Source organism: Argiope bruennichi, chromosome 8 (assembly GCF_947563725.1).
Source record: "Argiope bruennichi chromosome 8, qqArgBrue1.1, whole genome shotgun sequence".
NCBI classification, from domain to species: Eukaryota; Metazoa; Arthropoda; class Arachnida; order Araneae; family Araneidae; genus Argiope; species Argiope bruennichi.
Window position 1 is genome coordinate 34,596,623 of NC_079158.1, and position 21,508 is coordinate 34,618,130.

A 21,508-nucleotide genomic window follows, 5' to 3' on the forward strand; every position below is an offset into this window, starting at 1 on the left:
AGCAGGTGAAATTTTTTTCAACTTACAAACCAACAAAACCATCTCGTCATTTGACTATGACGTTCAAAATTACGAGGTCCGTCCCAAACTACCCCTGTGTTGCTTTATATTTGCGCCATTAATATAATTAAACTAAACTTAAAGCCAACAACGCCATCTGTGTTCAATGAAATTCATTAAAATTCCACAGAACTCAATATATCTATTCTGTATTAAATTAAAATTCATTATGGCCTTATTTTAAATTAATTTATAATCAAATATCTAATGTTAAATTAAATTATTTAAAATAACTGGTGTTTCGGAAGGTTTTAAACATTGAAGGCCATATGAAGCTATAAAGTTTAAATAAGTTGAAGAATGTACTGAAACTTGGCAAGTATTTAGTATTCATGTAAAATTATTAGACTTACTGAGCTATATATCTGATCCATTTAATAACAATAAATCCTATTATCTTTCGTTCAATCAGTTTTTAATCACGTTTTTATTTCTTAGAATTTTACTGCAGTCTGCTTTTTTCCTTTTTTTTTTTTTTTTTTTTTCCTTTTTTCCTTTTCTTTTCTCTATCTTCATTGGTTTTTGATTGTCAATTTCTTCTTTTCTCTTTTTAAGAGCTGCCATTGATTCTTATTGACTTTTGGATGCAATTCTTTCTCTTCTTGAAATCGATCTTTTTTTTTTTTTTTTGAGACAAGAACCAACTGTAGAAGTAAAAATTGGACTTTATTCTTTTATCTGCCCTTCTTGTCCGAGTATCTGCAACAAGATACAGCTGTCTCGTTTCCTTTTTTTTTTTTTTTTTCCTTCTTCTTTTTTTTTTTTTTTTTTACTTTTTTTTTCACTCAATAACTAGGAATGAAGCTCTTCAAATTAATTTGAAACGTATTTAAATTCGACTCAAATTTTAGGAGAACCATTCAACCATTCACAAAAAAAAGTATTTTTTTCTTTCTGTTACATGAATAGCTACCAAAAAAAAATGACTCTAAAAAATACGCGAATACGAATTTCAATCTAATAGTTTCACAATAATATATACGAATTTGTATACATATATATTTGTATATATATATATATATATATATATATATATATATATATATATATATATATATATATATATATATATATATATATATATATATATATGTGTGTGTGTGTGTACAAATTTCTATACATATTTGTATTTGTAAATCTTATTTTTATATTTTTATAATTATAATTATGTAATTATAATTTTATGCTTATATAATTATAATTTATATTATTTTATATTTTATTGTATATTTTATGTTTATTTAATTATAATTTTATGTATAATTATACTTAAGTAATTATTAATTTTATACTTCATATAAAATTTAAGATTTTTTACGGATATAATCTCAATAAAAATTAAATATTTATAAAACAGAGTTTTTAATAATATCCAGAAAAATACTTTCCAATTTTTCAAATCCTTTTTTTTTTTAATTTATGAGTCTTATTGTAAATTTTTGGGATGAAAGAGATTTTCTTGTCTGGTCATATTGGCTATAAATATTTCTATAACACATAGCATAATATAATTGTAAATATGTCCATCCTATGATCAAAAGATAGACAGACTAGTCCGAAAGAGTGTAATTAGAAGAAAGAGACCTAATCATACATTATGTTTGCCTTCCATAATGAAAAAAAAAACTGTAAAAATAAATTCAGATAAGTTTTAAAAAGACATCTCATCTATCTTTGAGCACAGTACTAAAGTATAGAATAAAAAATAATCTAATTATTGCTCAAATGAAGGAATTTGAAAAGCATCCATGCATAAATGTATATAACTCTCTATTTTACAGAATCTCCTCGATTCGAAACGAAATTCCGTACCCAAATGGTGAAAAAAGGAGATGACGTCAGCCTGACATGCGCAGTCTCAGGAGATCCTCCACTGTCAATCACTTGGACCCGAGACAAGCAACCGCTCAATTTGGAAACGGAACCGAGGTATTATTTTTGCTCCGAAGATCATAAATTTAAAACTCAAAATCTCAATATAAAGTTATTCATCTTTTGATTTACGGGCATTCGTGTGCGGTGTGACATTTAAACGCAATCTGTGTATAATATGCAGGCCAAAAATTTTTATACGCATGCTCATACATTATTAACTACATTGTATACATCTACAACTATAATAACATCATAAAAAATTGATGTTTTCTAAGAAATCCATGCCTATCATAATACTTTTAAACAAGCAACTTGAAAGACATAACAATGCAATGAAATCTATGGAGATTTATCATTAAAAATGCTTATTATATGAATTAAGATACTTTTAAATAACAAACTATTAGTTAATAAACAGTCTTGTATTATTAACTAATTGTAAAAATTAGCACAAAAATAATGATATATAAAGTTTATATGTGATTTTTCCGAGCGCCGATTTCACTTTAATTCTGTACTGTATGTTATTTTTCTTTTATTTATTTCAAAAGTTGTATTTTTCTTCCAAAATCATATTTAACCACATTTTTAAAATAAAATAATAAAAGAAGACTTTATTTATGCAGTTAACATAATAAAATTGGATCGTTTTTGGATTCGATCTATTTTATTTTCTTCGTTAATTTCATAAATTAGAAAAAAAATTGAAAGCAAGCACTTTACAAAAAGACACAGGAGGATTAAATTACTTTTAATAAATATCTTAGATTTAAGAAGATTACACTATCTATCCAATTTGCTATTTTCTAACCTTGCCTAAACTATAATAAATGGAAAAATACTTTAAATACTTATTTATTTATTCATTATTATTATTATTATTACTGCAAGTATTGAACTTTTCAAATTTTAAAGCTTTTAACCGCCCAAGAAGTATATTAGATATTGAATTCAATCATTTTTCAATTTATATTATAATTGTTCATACAAAATAAAATTTAAAATGAGTATTTTTTTTTTTGTATTAATAAACTAGGAATCTCTGATCATTTTTCAATAGCTATGTTTTATGCTATTGAAGTTGAATAATGGACAAGTGAAAAAATCATGAAATTGGAGTTTTCATACAGTATCAGAATCTATTAGTCAAATTATTCTTAACAAACTGATAATTTAAGCAAAAAAAAATTTTCTCATCTGTGACTAAAACTGACGAAATTATAAAACTTTAAATTCATGATTTTAAGCCCATGGGAGAAACTTCATGGAAATGTCAATTGAAATGGTTTAAATTCTGATATTCAAAACTTCAAATCTAGAGCAAGTTAAGCCTCAAAACTGTGGATTTGTTTTTAAAGTTATTAATGTGTCAAGAATAATTTACTAAATATGATTTAGACTTTTTACTTATTTACAGCAAAACATTTATTTACTCAATTTACTCAGTATATAATTTAAATAACTGTAAAATTTAATTTATTCATTCGATATATAATTCTTTACTTCATTCGAAGAATTTTTTCAACTAGAAGTATGTGTATTTCTCTGACAATTTAGAAATTAGCTCTTTGCACTATTAAATTGGAATCTATAACTATAAAGAACACTTTGTTTAACATAATTTATTTTCTAATATTGATCTCACATGCATTAATAAAATCCTTCCATAATATAAATGTCTTAATTCATAAAATGTTTAAAAATAATACTAAAACTATATTGCACCGACTTGGATCGAATTGTGAAATTAACGTAACAAATTTGTTTTAAATTTAATTTTAATAAAATGGGTACTTGTCTCAGAAGAGAACAAGTGAATTTTAAAACATAAATCGCATTATTTTTATTGTAATCAATATAAATTCTATTCCTAAATATATATTCATTCTGGATTATTAAATATAAAGATGCTCATAAAATTCTTGAAATATAAAATATTTATAATCTTATATCTACGTTTGAAAATTTGTAAATAGATGAGGAAGTTAGATACATCTATTTATTTTTATTCTTAGCATTTTAATACAGGAATTTGTTATTTTTCAGAATATATGTTCATTTATGACTTTATTATAACATAGATGAAGATTTTTCATCTGTTTCTGAACTGAATTCTGCATGGATTTTTCTTTCTCGTAATGGTTTCTAAAACTTCTTAGGACAGCAAATGTATACTATTTTAGGTCAGTTAACCAAAGCATATAATTTCTCTTTTAGTAAAACCATGGATCAGCTATTTATCAAGATTCTAAATTTGAATTCTAAAAATTATAAGATTTCAGATCTTACTCTGACAAAAAAATTAAATACAATACATTTTTTTCTAATTACAAATTTCTATTGAATATACTTACATCTTGTTTTCTAATTCTTCGAAATATTTTATCTTCTTCAGACATTCCTATTTTTTTGACAAATTCTCACCAACACATTTATTTATCTGAAATCCTTTAACTCATTTGCCGAATAGTTCAATTCATAAATTCTTACTTAGATAAAGCTGAATTGTTCAATTTCTGTATATTATCTCACTTACATAAAACTTTTTAATTCTTTTTTACAAATTCTGTCTCCCATATATTCATAAAATGTTACAACTTTTTAAAATTTTATCCATGTGCACAAAGATTGGCGATTATTTTTATGCGAAATAAAATAACATTTTTTTTAGGTTCCAAGTCAGCCAAACAGCCATGGGTGACTCCAGAATGAAATCGGTGCTTCGAGTGACATCTGTCGGCAGAGTTGATTCTGCGCTCTACACTTGCTTGGCTTCTAATATGTATGGCCAAGATGACACAAACATCCAACTTATAGTTCAAGGTAAAAAAAAAATATTACTTGAATCTAACATTTTTCAGCACATTAGTAAAGATATGCATAGATCACGATAAATATGAACTATGAAACTCAATTATTAAGAATTGTTAGAGTCATATAAAACATTACCATTCTGTTGCAATAATCACCTAAATTGAGGATAAGGAATTATATTTTCTGACATGACTGCAAGTGTATGAGAAATTATGTAAGCATAGGTTTTCCCAATTAAAAGCAAGAAAAATTATATTTTAGTATTTTGATGTCTTTCAGTAGCTATTTATGTATCTGTAGAATTTTACTCAGATTTATTTTATAACCAATTATTGCGATTTTTTTCTTTTATTATCTTATAAAATTAGTATTTTGATGCTTCTTAATGCTTATTTTTTTATTGCCACTGATATTATAATTTCTTTTATTGTTTTTCTTAAATGCAATAAATTTAATTTTACTTTCAATTAATTTAATTTTTATTTAGTTTCACTTTCGATATTAGAAAATATCGAAATAATGTAAATAGACCAACTTCAGGTTTTTAAAATATTTTATGATATATTTTTAATTATTTTTTGTTTAATATCATTTATATACACCATATTTCCATAATTATTATCTTCGCATGTTTGTTTTTTTTTATTTCAAAAGAATATATATTTGCTATAAAATTTTGTGTCAATTTATTTATTTCTACCACAATTTTAATTTGATATACTTTCTTAAAATATCTGACTAGGCTAAAAACAAGAATTTCGATGAAAATTCACATCTTTTTTTTTTTTTTTTTTTTTTGCAGTTTTAATATACGGATAAGTTTCTGTTTTCAGTAATAACTTTATTTTGTCTCTATGTCAATTAGAAGCGAAGTTATTTAAAAGCAATTTATAGCAAACTATTGACACGTAATTGTTGCTTATTTATAAATATTTAAAAAAATTTAAATATATTTTTTGAAAAACAAGTTTTTTAACTCCACTGTATTAATACCGAAATTTCTCCAAAAATAATCAAGATAATTTAATGAAATTTCTAGTTAGTTATTGTTATTCAGAATGCAATGAACTATAAATTTTATGTTGCATGGTCTAGAAATCGATTTATGATTCTTTTATGTAAATGTTATTGAAAAAAAATTCCAAAATTTCATAGATAATTTCATATATTACACACAAAAATTTTATTTTTGAATATAATTTTTAGATAATAGATATACTCTAAGAAATACTACACATGTAATGTTACAAAGAAAAATTGAAAACTGTAACAATTTTTTTCTTTTCTAAAATAATTCTAGTTTTTGTAAGTAAGTGCTAAAATTTTTATCAAAATATACCTTTTCTTCAAAAGCTACTTATATATTTAATTAATTTCACTTTAATTCATCATTTTATTCTTATATTAATAAAAAAACAGCATATAAGCATTTTTTTTAATTTTCTCCAAACCTAGTCGGATACCTTAAAAGAAATCACAACACTCATTTTTATTTTTCAGGCGGTTCTGCTCGAAATTGTAATTTGATTACTTTTTTTCTTTTGCTTCCTACACTTGAATATTTTTATGAATTTCAAATAAACATGCTGCTTTTTTATGTGGTTGCTTTCATCTTCAGCGATTGAATGAAGAGTTGTTTTCTAATTTATATTTCATTTCCAGTGAATTAAATATTTTATTTTATATGGCTTTTAATTTGGAATGACTGAATCTGAAAAAGACAGGTGAATAATTTCCAAACTTCTGAAATGTCTAAATAGCTGACACAAACATATCCACTTTTTTTATATAAAACCTTTGGCAAATGGTTCTGGCACTCAGCCAAAATTGTCTGAGGAAATTCCAATTTTTTTTTTCACTTTTTTTAATAAATATTTATTTTTTAGCATTATTTATAATTTTCTTCGTACTTTTAAATCTTTTTGTCCTCGTTCCTTCATGGCAGTAAAAAAAATTTATATCCTTTTTGCTATTTTTTTTTCCACTTGGAAAGCACTGATTTCAGCGACCAAAAAAAAATTGGCACATTTGTGAAATAGCTTCCAAATGCCTGAAAGACTCTATATTATTATACAGCAAAATTTGGATGGCAGAGATTTGGAAAGAAATGCATTTTTATTTACAATTGTATTTCTGATCAGACTTCCTTAGGTTCAATGAAATGTCATAAATTTTCAGAGAATTTTTATAAGCTTTACTTTTTATTATATCGATTAGTATAGGAAAAATAATTCCAATTTAACTCGTAAAATAACATAATATTTTTAGGCTGGCATATTATCTGTAAAAATTACACGAGGCATGTGCAAAAATTATTAAAAATGTTATGTAAAATAATAGATCATTGGGCATTCAATTACCACATTTGAAGATAGTTATTTCTTGGATGGTACATGTCTTTAAAGAAGGATTTTTCAAAATTTTCAATGAATTTTTAATTAAAATTTCAACTTTATTCTCAATAACGTCAGAACATGTAATTCATCAAAGACATCTTTATTCTATTTTGAAAGTTAAATAAAAAAGTAAGCTTTTCAGTTATAGAAGTTTTTATTTGAATAAAACAATTTTTATTATGAATTTTTTAAAAATATTTTTAAATATATTTTGCAATACTTTACAACAGCGCACTCTGTGATCTATTAAATACATTTTTTTGTATAAAGGTAATGCTGTGATGTAATTAAAAGCAAATTTTAAAAATGAAATAATGATAAACGAGTAAAAGCTCAAATATTACTATGATAGGTTTGAATGTTCCTTTAATTTTGCTATGGCAATGTTTTTTTTTTTCCTTTTGTAAAACTTCGCGCAAAAAGAGCAAGTTTGTGGATAATTAGTTTGAATATTCTCTCAGTAGCTCACCATTTGAACAAAGGCTCATTTGATAATCGCTATAAAAAGAAACAATTTGCTTTGAAAGGCATCACAGAAAATTTTCTGCCCTTTTTTTTATAGTTATATCAATTTTACTAATATTTATATCTAACTATCAATTAAATAAAAGTTTGAGGTAAAGGTCTCTCTCTAATCAGGTACAAAATTTAAATAAGTTATTTGGTACAAATAATTTTTTGTGGAGTTTAAATCGTCTAGCTTTGACGTAGCGATTTATTCGGTACAAATAATCCTTTGTAAAATTTAAATCGTGTAGCTTTGATATAGGGATTGATTCTGCACAAATACTCCTTTGTAAATTTTAAATTGTGTATCTTTGATATACGGATTAATTCGGTACAAATGATCTTTTGCAAAGTTTAAATCATATAGCTTTGATGTAGGTATTGATTTGGTACAAATAATCTTTTGAAAATTTTCAGTTTTGTAGCTTTGACGCAGATATTGATTTGGTAGAAATAATTTCATTTAAGTATAAATTTCACCACTTTGATATTGATCCAGTACAAATAATCATACATAATAATTGTATATCATTATATCGATGATCCAAGTTAACAGTTGAAGTTAAAATAAATGAAATAATAACATACTTTATCTCTAGGGCCACATTCTTCTTGGCGAATGTTAGAATTTTATTTTATATATTAATATGTTTTTCGATGCGTTTAGCACACATAATGGTATTAAGCTTGTCACATCAATTTAGTTGTGAAATTTTCGATAATTTGACAAGAACGATAATTTGGAAAGAGATAAAATGTTTTGCAACAAAGCAAAAGTTGACAAATGTGTTCGCTAAATTGCCAAACATAATGATAAATCAAAATCGGGGTAAAATATACAAATGGAGACTAATAAAATCATATGCTGTTTAGATTTTATTGAAGTTTGCTGCTGCTGTTCGGTTTTGATCAAGTTTGGATGACTGAATTTTACAAATATTTGCCAGTCGGGTGCTGAAGCATTCGAAACATCCCAAAAAACTAGCTTATGAAATGATTTCGGTGTTCAGACAAGATGTAAGCAATTATTTTTCTTTGTGAAAATAATTCCGAATTCAACTTGAATTACTTTGACATTCACTTTGAATCACCTTGAATTACTTTGACATTCACTTTAAATCACCTTGAATTACTTTGACATTCACTTTAAATCACCTTGAATTACTTTGACATTCACTTTGAATCACCTTCAATTACTTTGACATTCACTTTGAATCACCTTCAATTACTTTGACATTCACTTTGAATCACCTTGAATTACTTTGACATTCACTTTGAATCACCTTAAATCCAATTTGAAATTATTCACTGCGGACAAAATATTTCTCTAAGTAGAAGAAACAGCACAGAGAGGAAATATTAAGAAGAAATCATTTATTTTATTAAACTTGTGCATTTTTGAATACTGAATTAATATTTCAGAAATAAACTTTTTTGAGGGCCATACATATAGACATTATTTGGTTCTTTCCGGCATTTGAATTAGATTTTTTTGATTAACAGGTAAAACTGTTAAATAATTAACTACAAAAATTTAATTAATAGCACATTCATCTAACTCCTTTCAGTAAAAAGAATTTGGTATTATCAGAATTAAACTCAAGAAAAAAACCTTTGTCATCGATACTTAATTATAACAATACATAAAAATGACAAACGGAAGTTGACGCATTTCCTTCTTACATCGTTCCAAATCTTACTTTTTCCTTCCGAAACAATATGCAATCTTTAAAAGAAGTGTTCTTCGATTTTTTTTACCGCCATAATCCGCGTCTGTTCTTTTAAGAATCTCTCGGGATTCTTCTTGCAAGGAAGTGACATTTCTCTCTCTTGAACAGAACAACCGGATGCTCCGAGGGAAATGCAAATCTCGGAAACCGGAAGTCGGCTGGTGAGACTCTCCTGGGAACCCCCCTTCAGCGGAAATAGCCTCATCACCAAGTACATTCTGCACATCCGAGAAAACGGTAAAAATTCTTTTCTTCCGGAATTTGCTTATGCTGTAGTTTTACAAGGACTACATGCAGGGAATCGGAAGGTTTTGTCTTCCAATTAATTGGGTTTTAAAATGACTGTGCTATTCTTTTCTTGTCTTTTGGGTGATGTTTTATATTGTTCTTGAATGGCAACGTTTGAAACTTAAAGATTTTATTTGGAAGTTTTGTAAACATTAAAGTAAATTTGGCAGGTTTTGCAGATGAAAAGAAACTTTTTCAGAAAATAAACAAATAAATTTATAAATTGACATGATTTGTCTATGAGTGGCATGACAATTACAAATGATTTTTTTTTACATCTCTTTGTACTTTCAAACTTCCGGATTATGGATTTTTTTTTTTCAATAAAGAGAAATGGTGAGATAAAAGTTGAAAAAGAATGGAATCTTATCAAACTTATGTTATACATATTTTTTCACATATTTTTTTAATTTCCGAAATCATTTCTCGTTTTGCGTGGGTGATGGGGGCAAGACATCAATAGTACTGTGTAAGATAGCGCATAATAGGTTGTTAGCACGAGAATTACATTTATGGCGTCATTATTACATTATAAGAATTCCTTTCTTTGATTGCTGTTATTTTTTATGGCACTTGTCATAGACAAGCCCACTGACGAAGTCGGCAACTTTAAGCCGAGAGAGCGTCTCTTGTTTCAGTACCACCATCTAGGGCCAAAAGTACGACTTAGCTACTCCTGCGTCACAACCCTTTATATGGGGTGGACTTCATTCATGCATTTCATTCACTCTTCCACAGATCCTAATTTAGACCTATATCAGAGAATGATCACCTCTGAACAAATACCCCCAGTGGTATTATACCGACATGGAAGACTTTGTGGCCACGATAGATTTATACGTGCACCAGCCACCACATACACGGGGAGTCTTCGGTCGGCGGGGTTCGAACTCATAACCCAAGGGATGCGAATCCAACATCCTACAAATCAGTCCGTTTTTTCTTTGATTGCTGAACAGATAAACAAGTAAAATCATACTGAAGATCAAAGACACTGTTTGTAAAACATGTACTTATTTCAGATTATTTTTCCATTTTTTGCAATTACATTTTTTAAAAAATTCTTCAATCATTTATGAATGATTTAAAAATTAACTTATATTATAGTGAATTTCAGATTCCCAATATAATATCTACAGGATAATAAAAAATGCAAAGTCAATTTCCAATTTTAAATATGTATAATATTTCATAGAATATCTATTTCACAAAATAATTTATTTTCTATGAAATATCGGATTTTATACATTAACGATAGTATCTAAAATACACTCGGAAATCAATCATAATTCTATAGATTTCCTGTTAGCAACTGTAAGTTGTATCTACATATGTGGTGTAGTTTTTGTTCTATATATAATTAAAATAATCTCAGGACTTTAAGGAGTTGGCTACTTATTTATCTCCATTTTATTAAAATATTATATAACTATTTATCGAATTAATTTTCATATAATTCAATAATTCATTCTGTAAAAATATAATTTTTCATTACAGTTTTGAAAAATGACTTGATATCAAAATGAATACAATGGACTTGATTGATTAAATATCTAGCTTTACATGTTATTTTTATTCCTATGCTATTATATAGAAAACAACACATGATCCATCTTTCTACTCTTAATTGAGTATCTTTTCTTTGTATATTTCCTGCCAATAAATGAGCGGTTTGGAGTTAGAAATACTCTCCTTTTATTTGTTGGTTGTTTTCTTAATTTATGTGCAAAATTCTGATTGATTAATCAAATAACATGTATTTAAGCACCAAGCACGACCAAGAAAAAAACTTTCTAGAGGAATCATTACTGACCAAGATAAAAAATGGAACTTATCAGGTTTTGTTGAAAAAAAAGGAATATGCCATTTCAAATTATGCCTATTTTATTCTTTATTGATAACTACTACTTATGTTTTGTTATTATTATTAGCAGTTTCAGCTACTTTAATCTTCCACTTTCATAAAACTTTGAATTTCTATTATCCTCTTTTATATTTTCTTAGGATCTGCAGCATCCATGTCAAGAAACATTTCAGTCCCCGGTACCAATACATCCGCCGACATAAGTGACTTGCGACCTGCGACGGGCTATGATGTGTATTTGATTGCAGAGAATGCTATTGGAGCCAGTGGTCCAGGGCGCACTTTTCATTTTAAGACCGAAGAAGAAGGTAAACACTCGTAACTGTCTCTCCGATTGAAAACTAGTTTGAGTAAATTTTCATTCTCTGTCTATATTACTTTGTAAACTTTGAGTGCAGAGAACACGATTACTCAATAAGTTTTCAACTGTGAAATTGGAGGTTGCCACTAGCAACGATCAGACGTGTTGCCTTGGTAACAAGAATGTTATTATTATTATTTCCTCGAAACATAACTTTTCTTTATTTAATCTTTTCTTAAGAGATTACTCTTATTTAATGGCAATTTAATGCAAAGTATTATTGTTAAGGGAAATTTGACGGAGCATTTTGTCCTTGCAAGATATAAATTGCTCTTCTTTCTTTTTAAGTCATTATTTTTAAATCTTTCACTTCACTGTATAGAATAAAATAAAAAATAAATAAATTCGAAGAGGAAATTTATGTTTTTGAATATAAGAACTTACTTTAATTATGCAATTGATAGATAAAAAAATATTCTTAAAGAACTTTTTTATCGTTTTAAAAAGGGAATATATTTCAATAATAATGCGCATCATTACATGTTAATAAAGATTATTAAAAGGCCTGCGGCGTCTACATTTATCGCGAGAAAAATAAGCAAACAGAATTTTTTCTATTTTATTTGCTAATAAATTATCAAATTATAGACAGTTGAAAAATATTTATTTAATAAAACAGGGTATTTTAAATTTCGAATTTTATAGAAAAATATTGAGATCATAAATGTATAGCATTTTATCACCAGAAAGGGTCGAAAAAGCTTTAGAAATCTCTCTTAAGCAAGCTCAATGTTTATTTAATTTCACATATATCTTTGTTTTGAGATAAAATGGGTTTTTTCAATTAAATATCGCTTATAGTATTGTGTTATAGAATACAAAAGAAGTTGATGAAATTTTAATAAATACATCACTGTAAATCATCGATAAAGGTCGCAAGTACAGCAAATGTCTGATTCAGCTAATAAACTAAACACAACAGCGTTGTTTATAATTTAAGATCACATCATAAGTAAAGCAGCAAATATAAGATGTATGTAGGAAACCAGAGGGCGTGGTCTTACCAAAACTTTCTAGAATTTTCTTCAATAAATTTGTCATGCCACAGAACGCCTTACATGCAACTGGCGCACAATAATTACGGAATATTAACTTTTGGCGTGAATTGAGTGATTTTACAAAATCTATGATGTTATCCTTGGCGATTTCTTTTACGATAAATGTTTGTTATTGTATCTTATGGCACTTGCCACGGACAAGCCCGCTGTTACGAAGACAGCGATTTAAGTCGGTGGGAGAACGTCTCTTGTTTTTTTAGTAGCGCCAACTAGGGCCAAAAGAATGACTTTGCTACTCACGCATCACTCATTCGCTTGCACAACCCCTTTTTACAGGAGGGCACATTCACACATCTCATAGATAGAACAACGGAAGAACAACCATGCCCAAACCGGGACTCGAACCCAGGTCGCCCAGATCAGGAGGAAGACACGCTACCCCTATGCCAGGACGCCGGCTTGATGATTAATTCCTAGCATGAATGAATAGTATTCAAAAATCGAATTTGTGTTTTGGACACATGTTTCTCAACCGATTTAAACAAAAATATGACAAACAAAAATTGATTTTATAGTTACAAAATTCCATGCATAATTTGATATATTTAAGTGATCTCATTTTTGAATTATCACGTGTTCATGTTTCTGAAAGAGACCGACAGATGATCAACCTCTTGTAGGATTTTGATCAAAATTTGGTATGTATTTTCACTGTAGATGTTAAATCAGTGAATTTTATTGATCTAGTTCTTTCTGTTTTGTAGTTATATTGAAATAGTCGGACAAACAGACTGAAGAGATTTTACTCAAAATTTGACAGAAATCTGCACATTTGATACAAAAACCGTAAACCATATTTCAACCGTCTAGCTCTAAGCCTGTTTGAGGTATCTTTGTCACAGAAGGCAAATGAATATTTTCTAAAAATGTGTTTTTCGAACTCAGTGAATGTTTAAAATGTGGAGATTCGTCAAAATCTCGAATTCGAATTTTTTTACTATTATTATATTTTCTCTATATTACGTATACGAGAAAATAAAAAGTGTATTATTTTTGTTTTAATTTCACAATTGCAATGTAATGTTTTTAGTGACAAAGATACAGCTATAAGCTGATAATCGCTAAATATCTAGCTATGATTTAAAGGCAAGTATATTGGGGCTATGGATAGATTATGTGATGGAATATATGTGCTAAAATGGCTCGTTGAGGTAGAAGATGGCATTGTCATAAATTCTCATTACCTGTGCTTCTCTGTCTAAAATCGTTACTGCCAATGCAGAATTCGATTAATATCAATTTCTACTCAAATAATAAGACTGAATTAGTGATTTTAACTTGGGGGGGGGGTCTTCCCGAAATTTTCTCGCATACTTTCCAATAAATTTATTTCCCTCTTCCCTACATAAAATTGTAGATTATGGGTAAGTCCGCGAATAGCATGCATGGTATTAGTGAACGATAGCTACGAAAACAAATCTTCAAATGAATATAGCACTTTTATTGAATTTATCATTAAAATATGTATTTTGGGCACATTTTTGAGGCCTGAGTGACACCAAAATTTAACACGGAAGTATATTTGTAGTCACTGAATTTCATTGATTTCACTGCATTTATGAATTATTGAATTTACAGTATGAGAAAGTGAAAATCAAAAGACGCATAGCACTTTATCATATATGGTTCAAAATTTGTTAAAAAAATCTATAACCTCTCTACCAATTTTTATTTATTTATCTGTCTGAGTTTTAGAATTATAGAGTTCACTCGTACTCGAATATCCAGAACAGATTTTCTGTCAAAGGATTTCGTTTAAAATTTGAAAGAAACCTACAAATTTGGTCTTAAATCTATGTACCAAATTGCATCAATCTAACTCAAAGCGGTTTTGAGTTAGCATGTTCATAGACAGATAGACATAATTCAAAATGTTTTTTGAACTCAGGTAGATCTGAAACATAAACATTCATCAAAATTCCCAGTGTCGATTTTTCTTTTTGGTGATTAAATATTTTGCCCTATACATCATATACTAGAAAATAAAAAAAAATCAATAACAACAAAGGCTTTTTTTCCCATGGCTTAAAAAACTATTAATCTATATGAAAAAATTTTACTGCCTAATATACTTCTAAGTTGAGCTTATTTAAGTTCCATAATGAAACCCGTCAAAGAAAACTTCAAAAGAAAATTAAAACCCCATCCCAAGGCTTGCTTCTTAATACTATTAACAGTCAACTAAAGGAGAAAAAATAAATAATTTCGCCTTAACAACTACCATCTCTAACTGCTGTCAAAACCCTCAAAGTGGACCTGTCGGATAAAACACGACATTATCAAAACTCTATTGTTAGTAATGTAATAAAGGCTTAAATTTCACGTATAAGCTGTATTAGCAGATTGTGAAAAAAGGATGTTTTCTTCAATGCAAACCTTTCCTTGAAATAGAAGAAAAAGCAAACTTTTTTTTTTCCAAATAAATGTGGCTACTGAAGAAAAAAGGGAAAGAAAAACAAATGCATTCTTCAATGTAAATAACTATTCAATTAAGAATCAACCTCCTTCTTAGAGAATTCTTTTAATTGTTTATTATAAGCATTGCTATCGATAGTAATGAGATAAAAAAAAAGAGGATTTTTTAACCTCATTTTTCTGATTTATTTTTTGAATAATTATAGCGAATTAGTAATTTAATAAAATGTTAAAAAAAATAATATATTAGAAAACAAAATCTATTGCAATTGATAATATGCGTAAAAACCGATATATTGATACGAATTTTAACATTGGATATTTACATGTAGTTGTTACAAAAAATTTTCTTCTACAACAAATACCGTCAATTAATCGTAATAACGCAGCGCATTTAATCGCTATAGTTCAGCAGCTTGCTTGCTGTCAAATCCTCCAGTTTCTTTACTTGTCGGCGACTCCGATTACTCTCACACACAACTTCTGACGATCCACACAACTTCTTCCCAGCTTCAGAGTGCTCGTCTTTTATAGTTCCGGGAGGCGGGGCTAGAATCTTCAGACCAATCAGGGCGTACCTCGGTGTATCTCGGTTATTACTGGATGAATCGTGAAACTTCTCGAACTTTCCGGTATTATCCATTTAGTCGCCAAACTCGCCAAATTCATCGCCAAGTCGCCAAATGGTCGCCAAGCTCAGCACGCACAGTACAGATCTTACAAAGGTTTTAACGGTTTTTCCAGGATGACACTATTTGTGCCGGATAGCAAAATTACAGATTTGTAACATAGTTTTCTATCATGATTTATTTATATGATGATAAAAATTCGTAAACAGCAATCATACACAGAATCATGAGTCGTTTTTACATAAACTTCCTTAAAACGTGCAGTTGGTTCTGTTGGCTTCTCTTATCGTATATTTACAGATTGCGCATTCATTTGATATAAATGTCAAAATTAATATGTTTAACCGGTTAGTATAGATAAATAGATTAATCAAATTAATCGATAATTATTTGTGCTGGCCGAATGATATTACTGATCATAATATATTTATTGATACTGCAATCCATGTTAAAACATAAACAATTCCTTGAATATTCGAACGCGCCTAAATGATTTTAGTCTTTCCTATTAATTGCTATTTTGATTTAACCCTTTAAAGGGCTATTTTTTTCTAGTCATATTATGTTAAAATATTTCTAGGCTTGAAATTAGAATAAGAAAAGGGATTCATTTAGCTTATTAGATAAATTTAATTTGATTTATTAATTAATTTGGTAAATTAATAATTAAGTGACAAACCAAGACAGATCATTTTGGATGAGATAAAGAACTGAAGCATTTAAGTTTCTGTCTTTCTAAAAAAATGTGTCAGAACTTATGCCAACCTACATCATTTCATACAAAGATTGATAAATGAGGTTGGAAGCATACTTCCCAGGGACTTGGAAAGGGTTAACTATAGATTTAAACTTCACATATTTATTAATTTAATTAAGCAAACCGAGCAAAAGACGCGCAAAGCTGTCTAAAAAAGTTAGCGCTAAGCACCCTATCTATTCAGCGCCAGGATGTCTAAAAAAGTTAATTATTTAACACAGTTGTGAAAGATAAAAAAAATTTCAAATAATAAAAGTAATTATAAACCCTTAAGTGGTGTCTTGGTAATTTGATGCTAACATTTTAGAAAGTTGAATATTTTAGACTGAATTACTCCAAATATACGTGAGTTTGGTATATGATGAATTCCTCATCCTGTCGCTGATATAGAATGGAATATTCAGGAAGTGTCACTATTGTCATATAACCATAATTCAAAATTCTTACTCATCTCAAAACAATCCTAGTTAAACTTCGAAATCAGTCATTAATCCAAGCTAAATCATTCAAACTAAATTAACCCTTTAAAGGGACATTTTTTTTCTAGTCATATTATGTTAAAATATTTTAGGCTTGAAATAAGATTAAGAAAAGGGATTCATTTAGCTTATTAGATAAATTTAATTTGATTCATTCATTAATTTGGTTAATTAAGTAACAAATCAAGACACGTCATTTTGTGTAAGAAAAAGAACTAAAGCATCTAAGTTTCTGTCTTTCTAAAAAAATGTGTCAGAACTTATGCCAACCTACATAATTTCATACAAAGATTGATAAATGTGGTGGGAAGCATACTTTCCACGGCCCTAGAAAGGGTTAAATTGCATGAAGTTTAGCAGTGATGCAGTTGTGAAATATTAAATTGCAGGCAGAACACAATGTCTGAAACTTCTAAATTGGATGATCGTGACCTGGTGTCAGAACTTTGAAAGGTTCATTATTTTAGATTAAATCGTACTAAACATGAACAGAATGTATTCGGACTTGACGATAAATTCGTCAAATCAAACGGCTTTTAACAGACATTGTGTCTAATATAGGGGGATGTCATCCTCATCATATAACTGCGATTCAAGATTTCAAAATTATCCGAAATCAGTCATTAATCTAACTTAACCCTTTCTAGGGCCGTGGAAAGTATGCTTCCCACCAAATTTATCAATCTTTGTATGAAATTATGTAGGTTGGCATAAGTTCTGACACATTTTTTTAGAAAGACAGTAACTTAGATGCTTTAGTTCTTTTTCTTACACAAAATGACGTGTCTTGATTTGTTACTTAATTAACCAAATTAATAAATGAATCAAATTAAATTTATCTAATAAGCTAAATGAATCCCTTTTCTTATTCTAATTTCAAGCCTAAAAATATTTTAACATAATATGACTAGAAAAAAAGGGCCCTTTAAAGGGTTAAACCAATCAAACTAAATTAAACTATATAGAATTTCTGAAACTATACACATTCAATTATTTTGTCATGCTTTTAATAGTGTTGCAATATATAATAAATTAAGTGCAATAAAATATTAAAAGTAATATTATCAGCTTATACCCATTTTTATGATTCAATTATATTTACAAACTATCTGCCTTTGGTGAATATTTGATTAGTCAAAATCAATGTTCGCTACATTTTTTGATTAAGCATTTCATGTGACTTGATCTCTTCATAGCTTCTTCGGAAAAATATATTTAAGCTTCAAATTCTGCGAGTCATTTAACCCATACTATTGCAGAAGCTGTATCCCATTCTGTTCATTATATTACATATCTCTCTAATTTTCTATCAGTTCTCGTAAAATGTGAACTTTAAATTGAAACTGAAGTGATCAAATAATATAAAAACTTTTTTCGCTGAAACCAAACATGCTTCTTTTTAAACAGGCGTAGAGAGAACAGAATCGCTCAGCATTGTAATCTTATAATATCTCAAAGAATTTTCCTATAAAAACTTCTCTGATTCCTTATAAAATTCAGTTTAATCTTACATTCAAAAGTAATTAAATGGCCTGCAAAATAATATTTTATTATTTATGTATTTCTAAACAAATTATGAAGTTTAAATTTACGTTGTCTTTTAGTCCTAAGAAATCGTATCCAGTGAAATATTCTTAATACTACAACTTTTGAATTTAAGAAAAAAACTATACTCTACGACCAAATTGAACCGAGTTATGAAACTCTGACTATCACTATTTATAATAATTAACAGTTTCATAATTTTAGACTAATCAATTTTGGAAGAACTCTGAGCATTGATTGGTGTATCTTCTTTACGATGGTCAATGGAGCGGTCTAAAATCGCGTATCTAAATTGAAATATTCATTTCTTCATAATTCACTCAGTTTTAGTTGCAATATAGCTGCCCATTCTTTTTATTTAAAATTTTAGTATTTCAAGAATATTTTATTCATTAAAACTTTTCAAACTTTTCTTGTTTCAAACTGCATAAAATAGACTTCTTTACTTCATTTAGATTATTTTTCCTTTTAAATGTATATAAATGCTTCGGAATTAATTGTTAGGACCCGATTAGTGCGGACATCCTGTGTGTGTATATATATATATATATATATAAAGCTAAATTTATGTTAAAAAATTGGTGTTAATGAAAACATAACTTTTTGAATTTTAAGATGATGTAAAATTTTATTTTAGTACTTCGATATTTTCATATGTTATCCAGATAAAAGACAACAATTTTGCTTTTTAATTAATAAAAATTTTTAAAAAAATCGCTTTTCTGTGTATATTTCCAGCCTTCAAAATATGTATGTTTCAAATTGGATAGCTTTAGGTCAAACTGTCTAGTCTATATAGCGCCAATACGCACACTAAATATTCAGACAGACACCAACACGTTTTTCATTATTATAAGTAAAGAGATATTTGAAATGAATACTTTTCAAACAAAAAGTAATTTGTGAGCTACTCAAAGCTTATTTCTGAAGCTTAAGGTCACTTTGAGATTACTTATCCTTCTCTGTAAGTAAGTGGACTAAATGAGAGATATTTCAAAAACTTAGGGCTTTAAAAGCATCCCATATTTGGCATCCGATCGTTAATGCTACTGAAAAATGCTTTCTGAAATACAGTTATCCATTATCGAGTTAACAGTAAGCGAAAGAGAAAAAAAAATTATTCTCCCTTAGGAACTATCGTCTGCAACTTCTGTCAAAATCCTCAAAGTGGAGCTGTCGTATGAAATATGACATTATCAAGACACTTTTACCAGTAATGTAATAAAGGCTTAAACTTACATGTATGGATTGTACTAGCAGTTTGTCAGAAAGGATAGTTTCTTCGAGGATAGCTTTTTAGTGAAACAAGAAAAAAAAATAGTTTCATTTTTCTTTCAGATCTGAACGTGGTTTTGATACAAAAAGGACAATTACATTCTTTTAAGTAGCTAACTGTCCAATTAACAGTCCATTCTTTTAATTGAATTATTTTGTTGTTCTCATTGTTTTGTTATCGATTGTGGTAAAAACAATTAGTTGTATTTTTTTTTCCTCATAAAAGAAAAAATAGTAACCGAACAAAAGACTTTAACTCGAGATTTTGATAAATCAGATTTCACATCCCATGATTCAGGAATCGTATTTTTAAAAATTATGTCTGTCTGTCACTTAGTTTGTATGTGAACGTCACAATTCAAAACTGTTTGAGCCAGCCGGATAAATGCAATATATTGTTACGAAATTCCCGGGGTTCGTTTGGATATTGGGAGTTATATGGTGTGGAGAACGCTCAATCACCAGGCGGCAGTAGAAAATAAAACAACGACGTTATTTGCACGAAGACACACAGGACAGCACAGAATACGATTATCTTCAGCCGAGACGTGTAGCATACAACAGACTCTTCTGCAGACAGTAGCACACAGCTTAGTTCAGCACTAGCTTCACTCCGTCGCTGCACCGCTTATCTCTGGAAGGCCAATTCTTTACCGTCGGTTCCGACTGGTTCAAGACTACTCTTCTCTGTCGCTTCCGACTACTCTTCGACTAATCAATTCACCACCACTCCCCGGCAGCTGCAGCTCCTTTTATAGGTCTTAGGAGGCGGGGCTAGAAGCCTCTCAACCAATCAGGAACTTTCGAGGCGTATCTCCGTTCCTACTGGACGGGGCAGGACAATTATCAATGTTTCGGGTATAATCTATTTTGTCACCAAAGTCGCCAAATTCGTCGCCATGTTTGTCGCCAAACTCTGGGATCTCCTATGGAACCAACTATGCTGGGAAGCCGCATCACAGATTCGTAACAATATTCATCAAATTTGCATCTTCTTACAAATTTTGAATGAAATTCTTTTACAGGAGGGGTGTCTGTCCGACTGTCTGATTGCAAGTAAATAAATAGATATATGAAATTTGGTAGATAGATTTAGCATCCAAATTGTAAACCCATTGTAGATTTTCATCTAATCCATTTAGAAGTTCATTCTCTGTTTTTCGGTTCTTTCATATGTTGTAAACACAATAATTCAAAATCACATTGACTTAAATAAGCAAAATTTGATGGGCGTTTTTATGATTAAAGAAGAAAATCCATTTTAAGCTTTGGTTTTCTTTCAAAGAGGGTCATTCCAAAATGCATGCTCGTTTTTCTTTCAAAATATTTTTCCCAATGCAGTTAAATTAATTTATTTCAATAGGTAATTTCTTGTGTCGTAGATGAGCACTGCTGACAAAATAAAATATTAAACTCCCATATGAAAAATTATAATTAATCATATATTTTAATTTA

General features: G+C 28.6%; 1 protein-coding gene across 2 annotated transcripts in view; it reads left to right on the forward strand.

Annotated features, from left to right (window-relative positions):
- LOC129981538 (cell adhesion molecule Dscam2-like) overlaps window positions 1-21,508 on the forward strand; it is an 833,489-nt gene that overhangs the window by 755,660 nt on the left and 56,321 nt on the right. For both annotated transcript variants that reach the window (XM_056092410.1, XM_056092411.1), the window contains exons 13-16: window positions 1,842-1,989; window positions 4,607-4,758; window positions 9,491-9,619; window positions 11,675-11,842. In XM_056092410.1, the coding sequence (XP_055948385.1) occupies window positions 1,842-1,989; window positions 4,607-4,758; window positions 9,491-9,619; window positions 11,675-11,842 (597 nt within the window). The remainder of the gene's footprint in view (window positions 1-1,841; window positions 1,990-4,606; window positions 4,759-9,490; window positions 9,620-11,674; window positions 11,843-21,508) is intronic.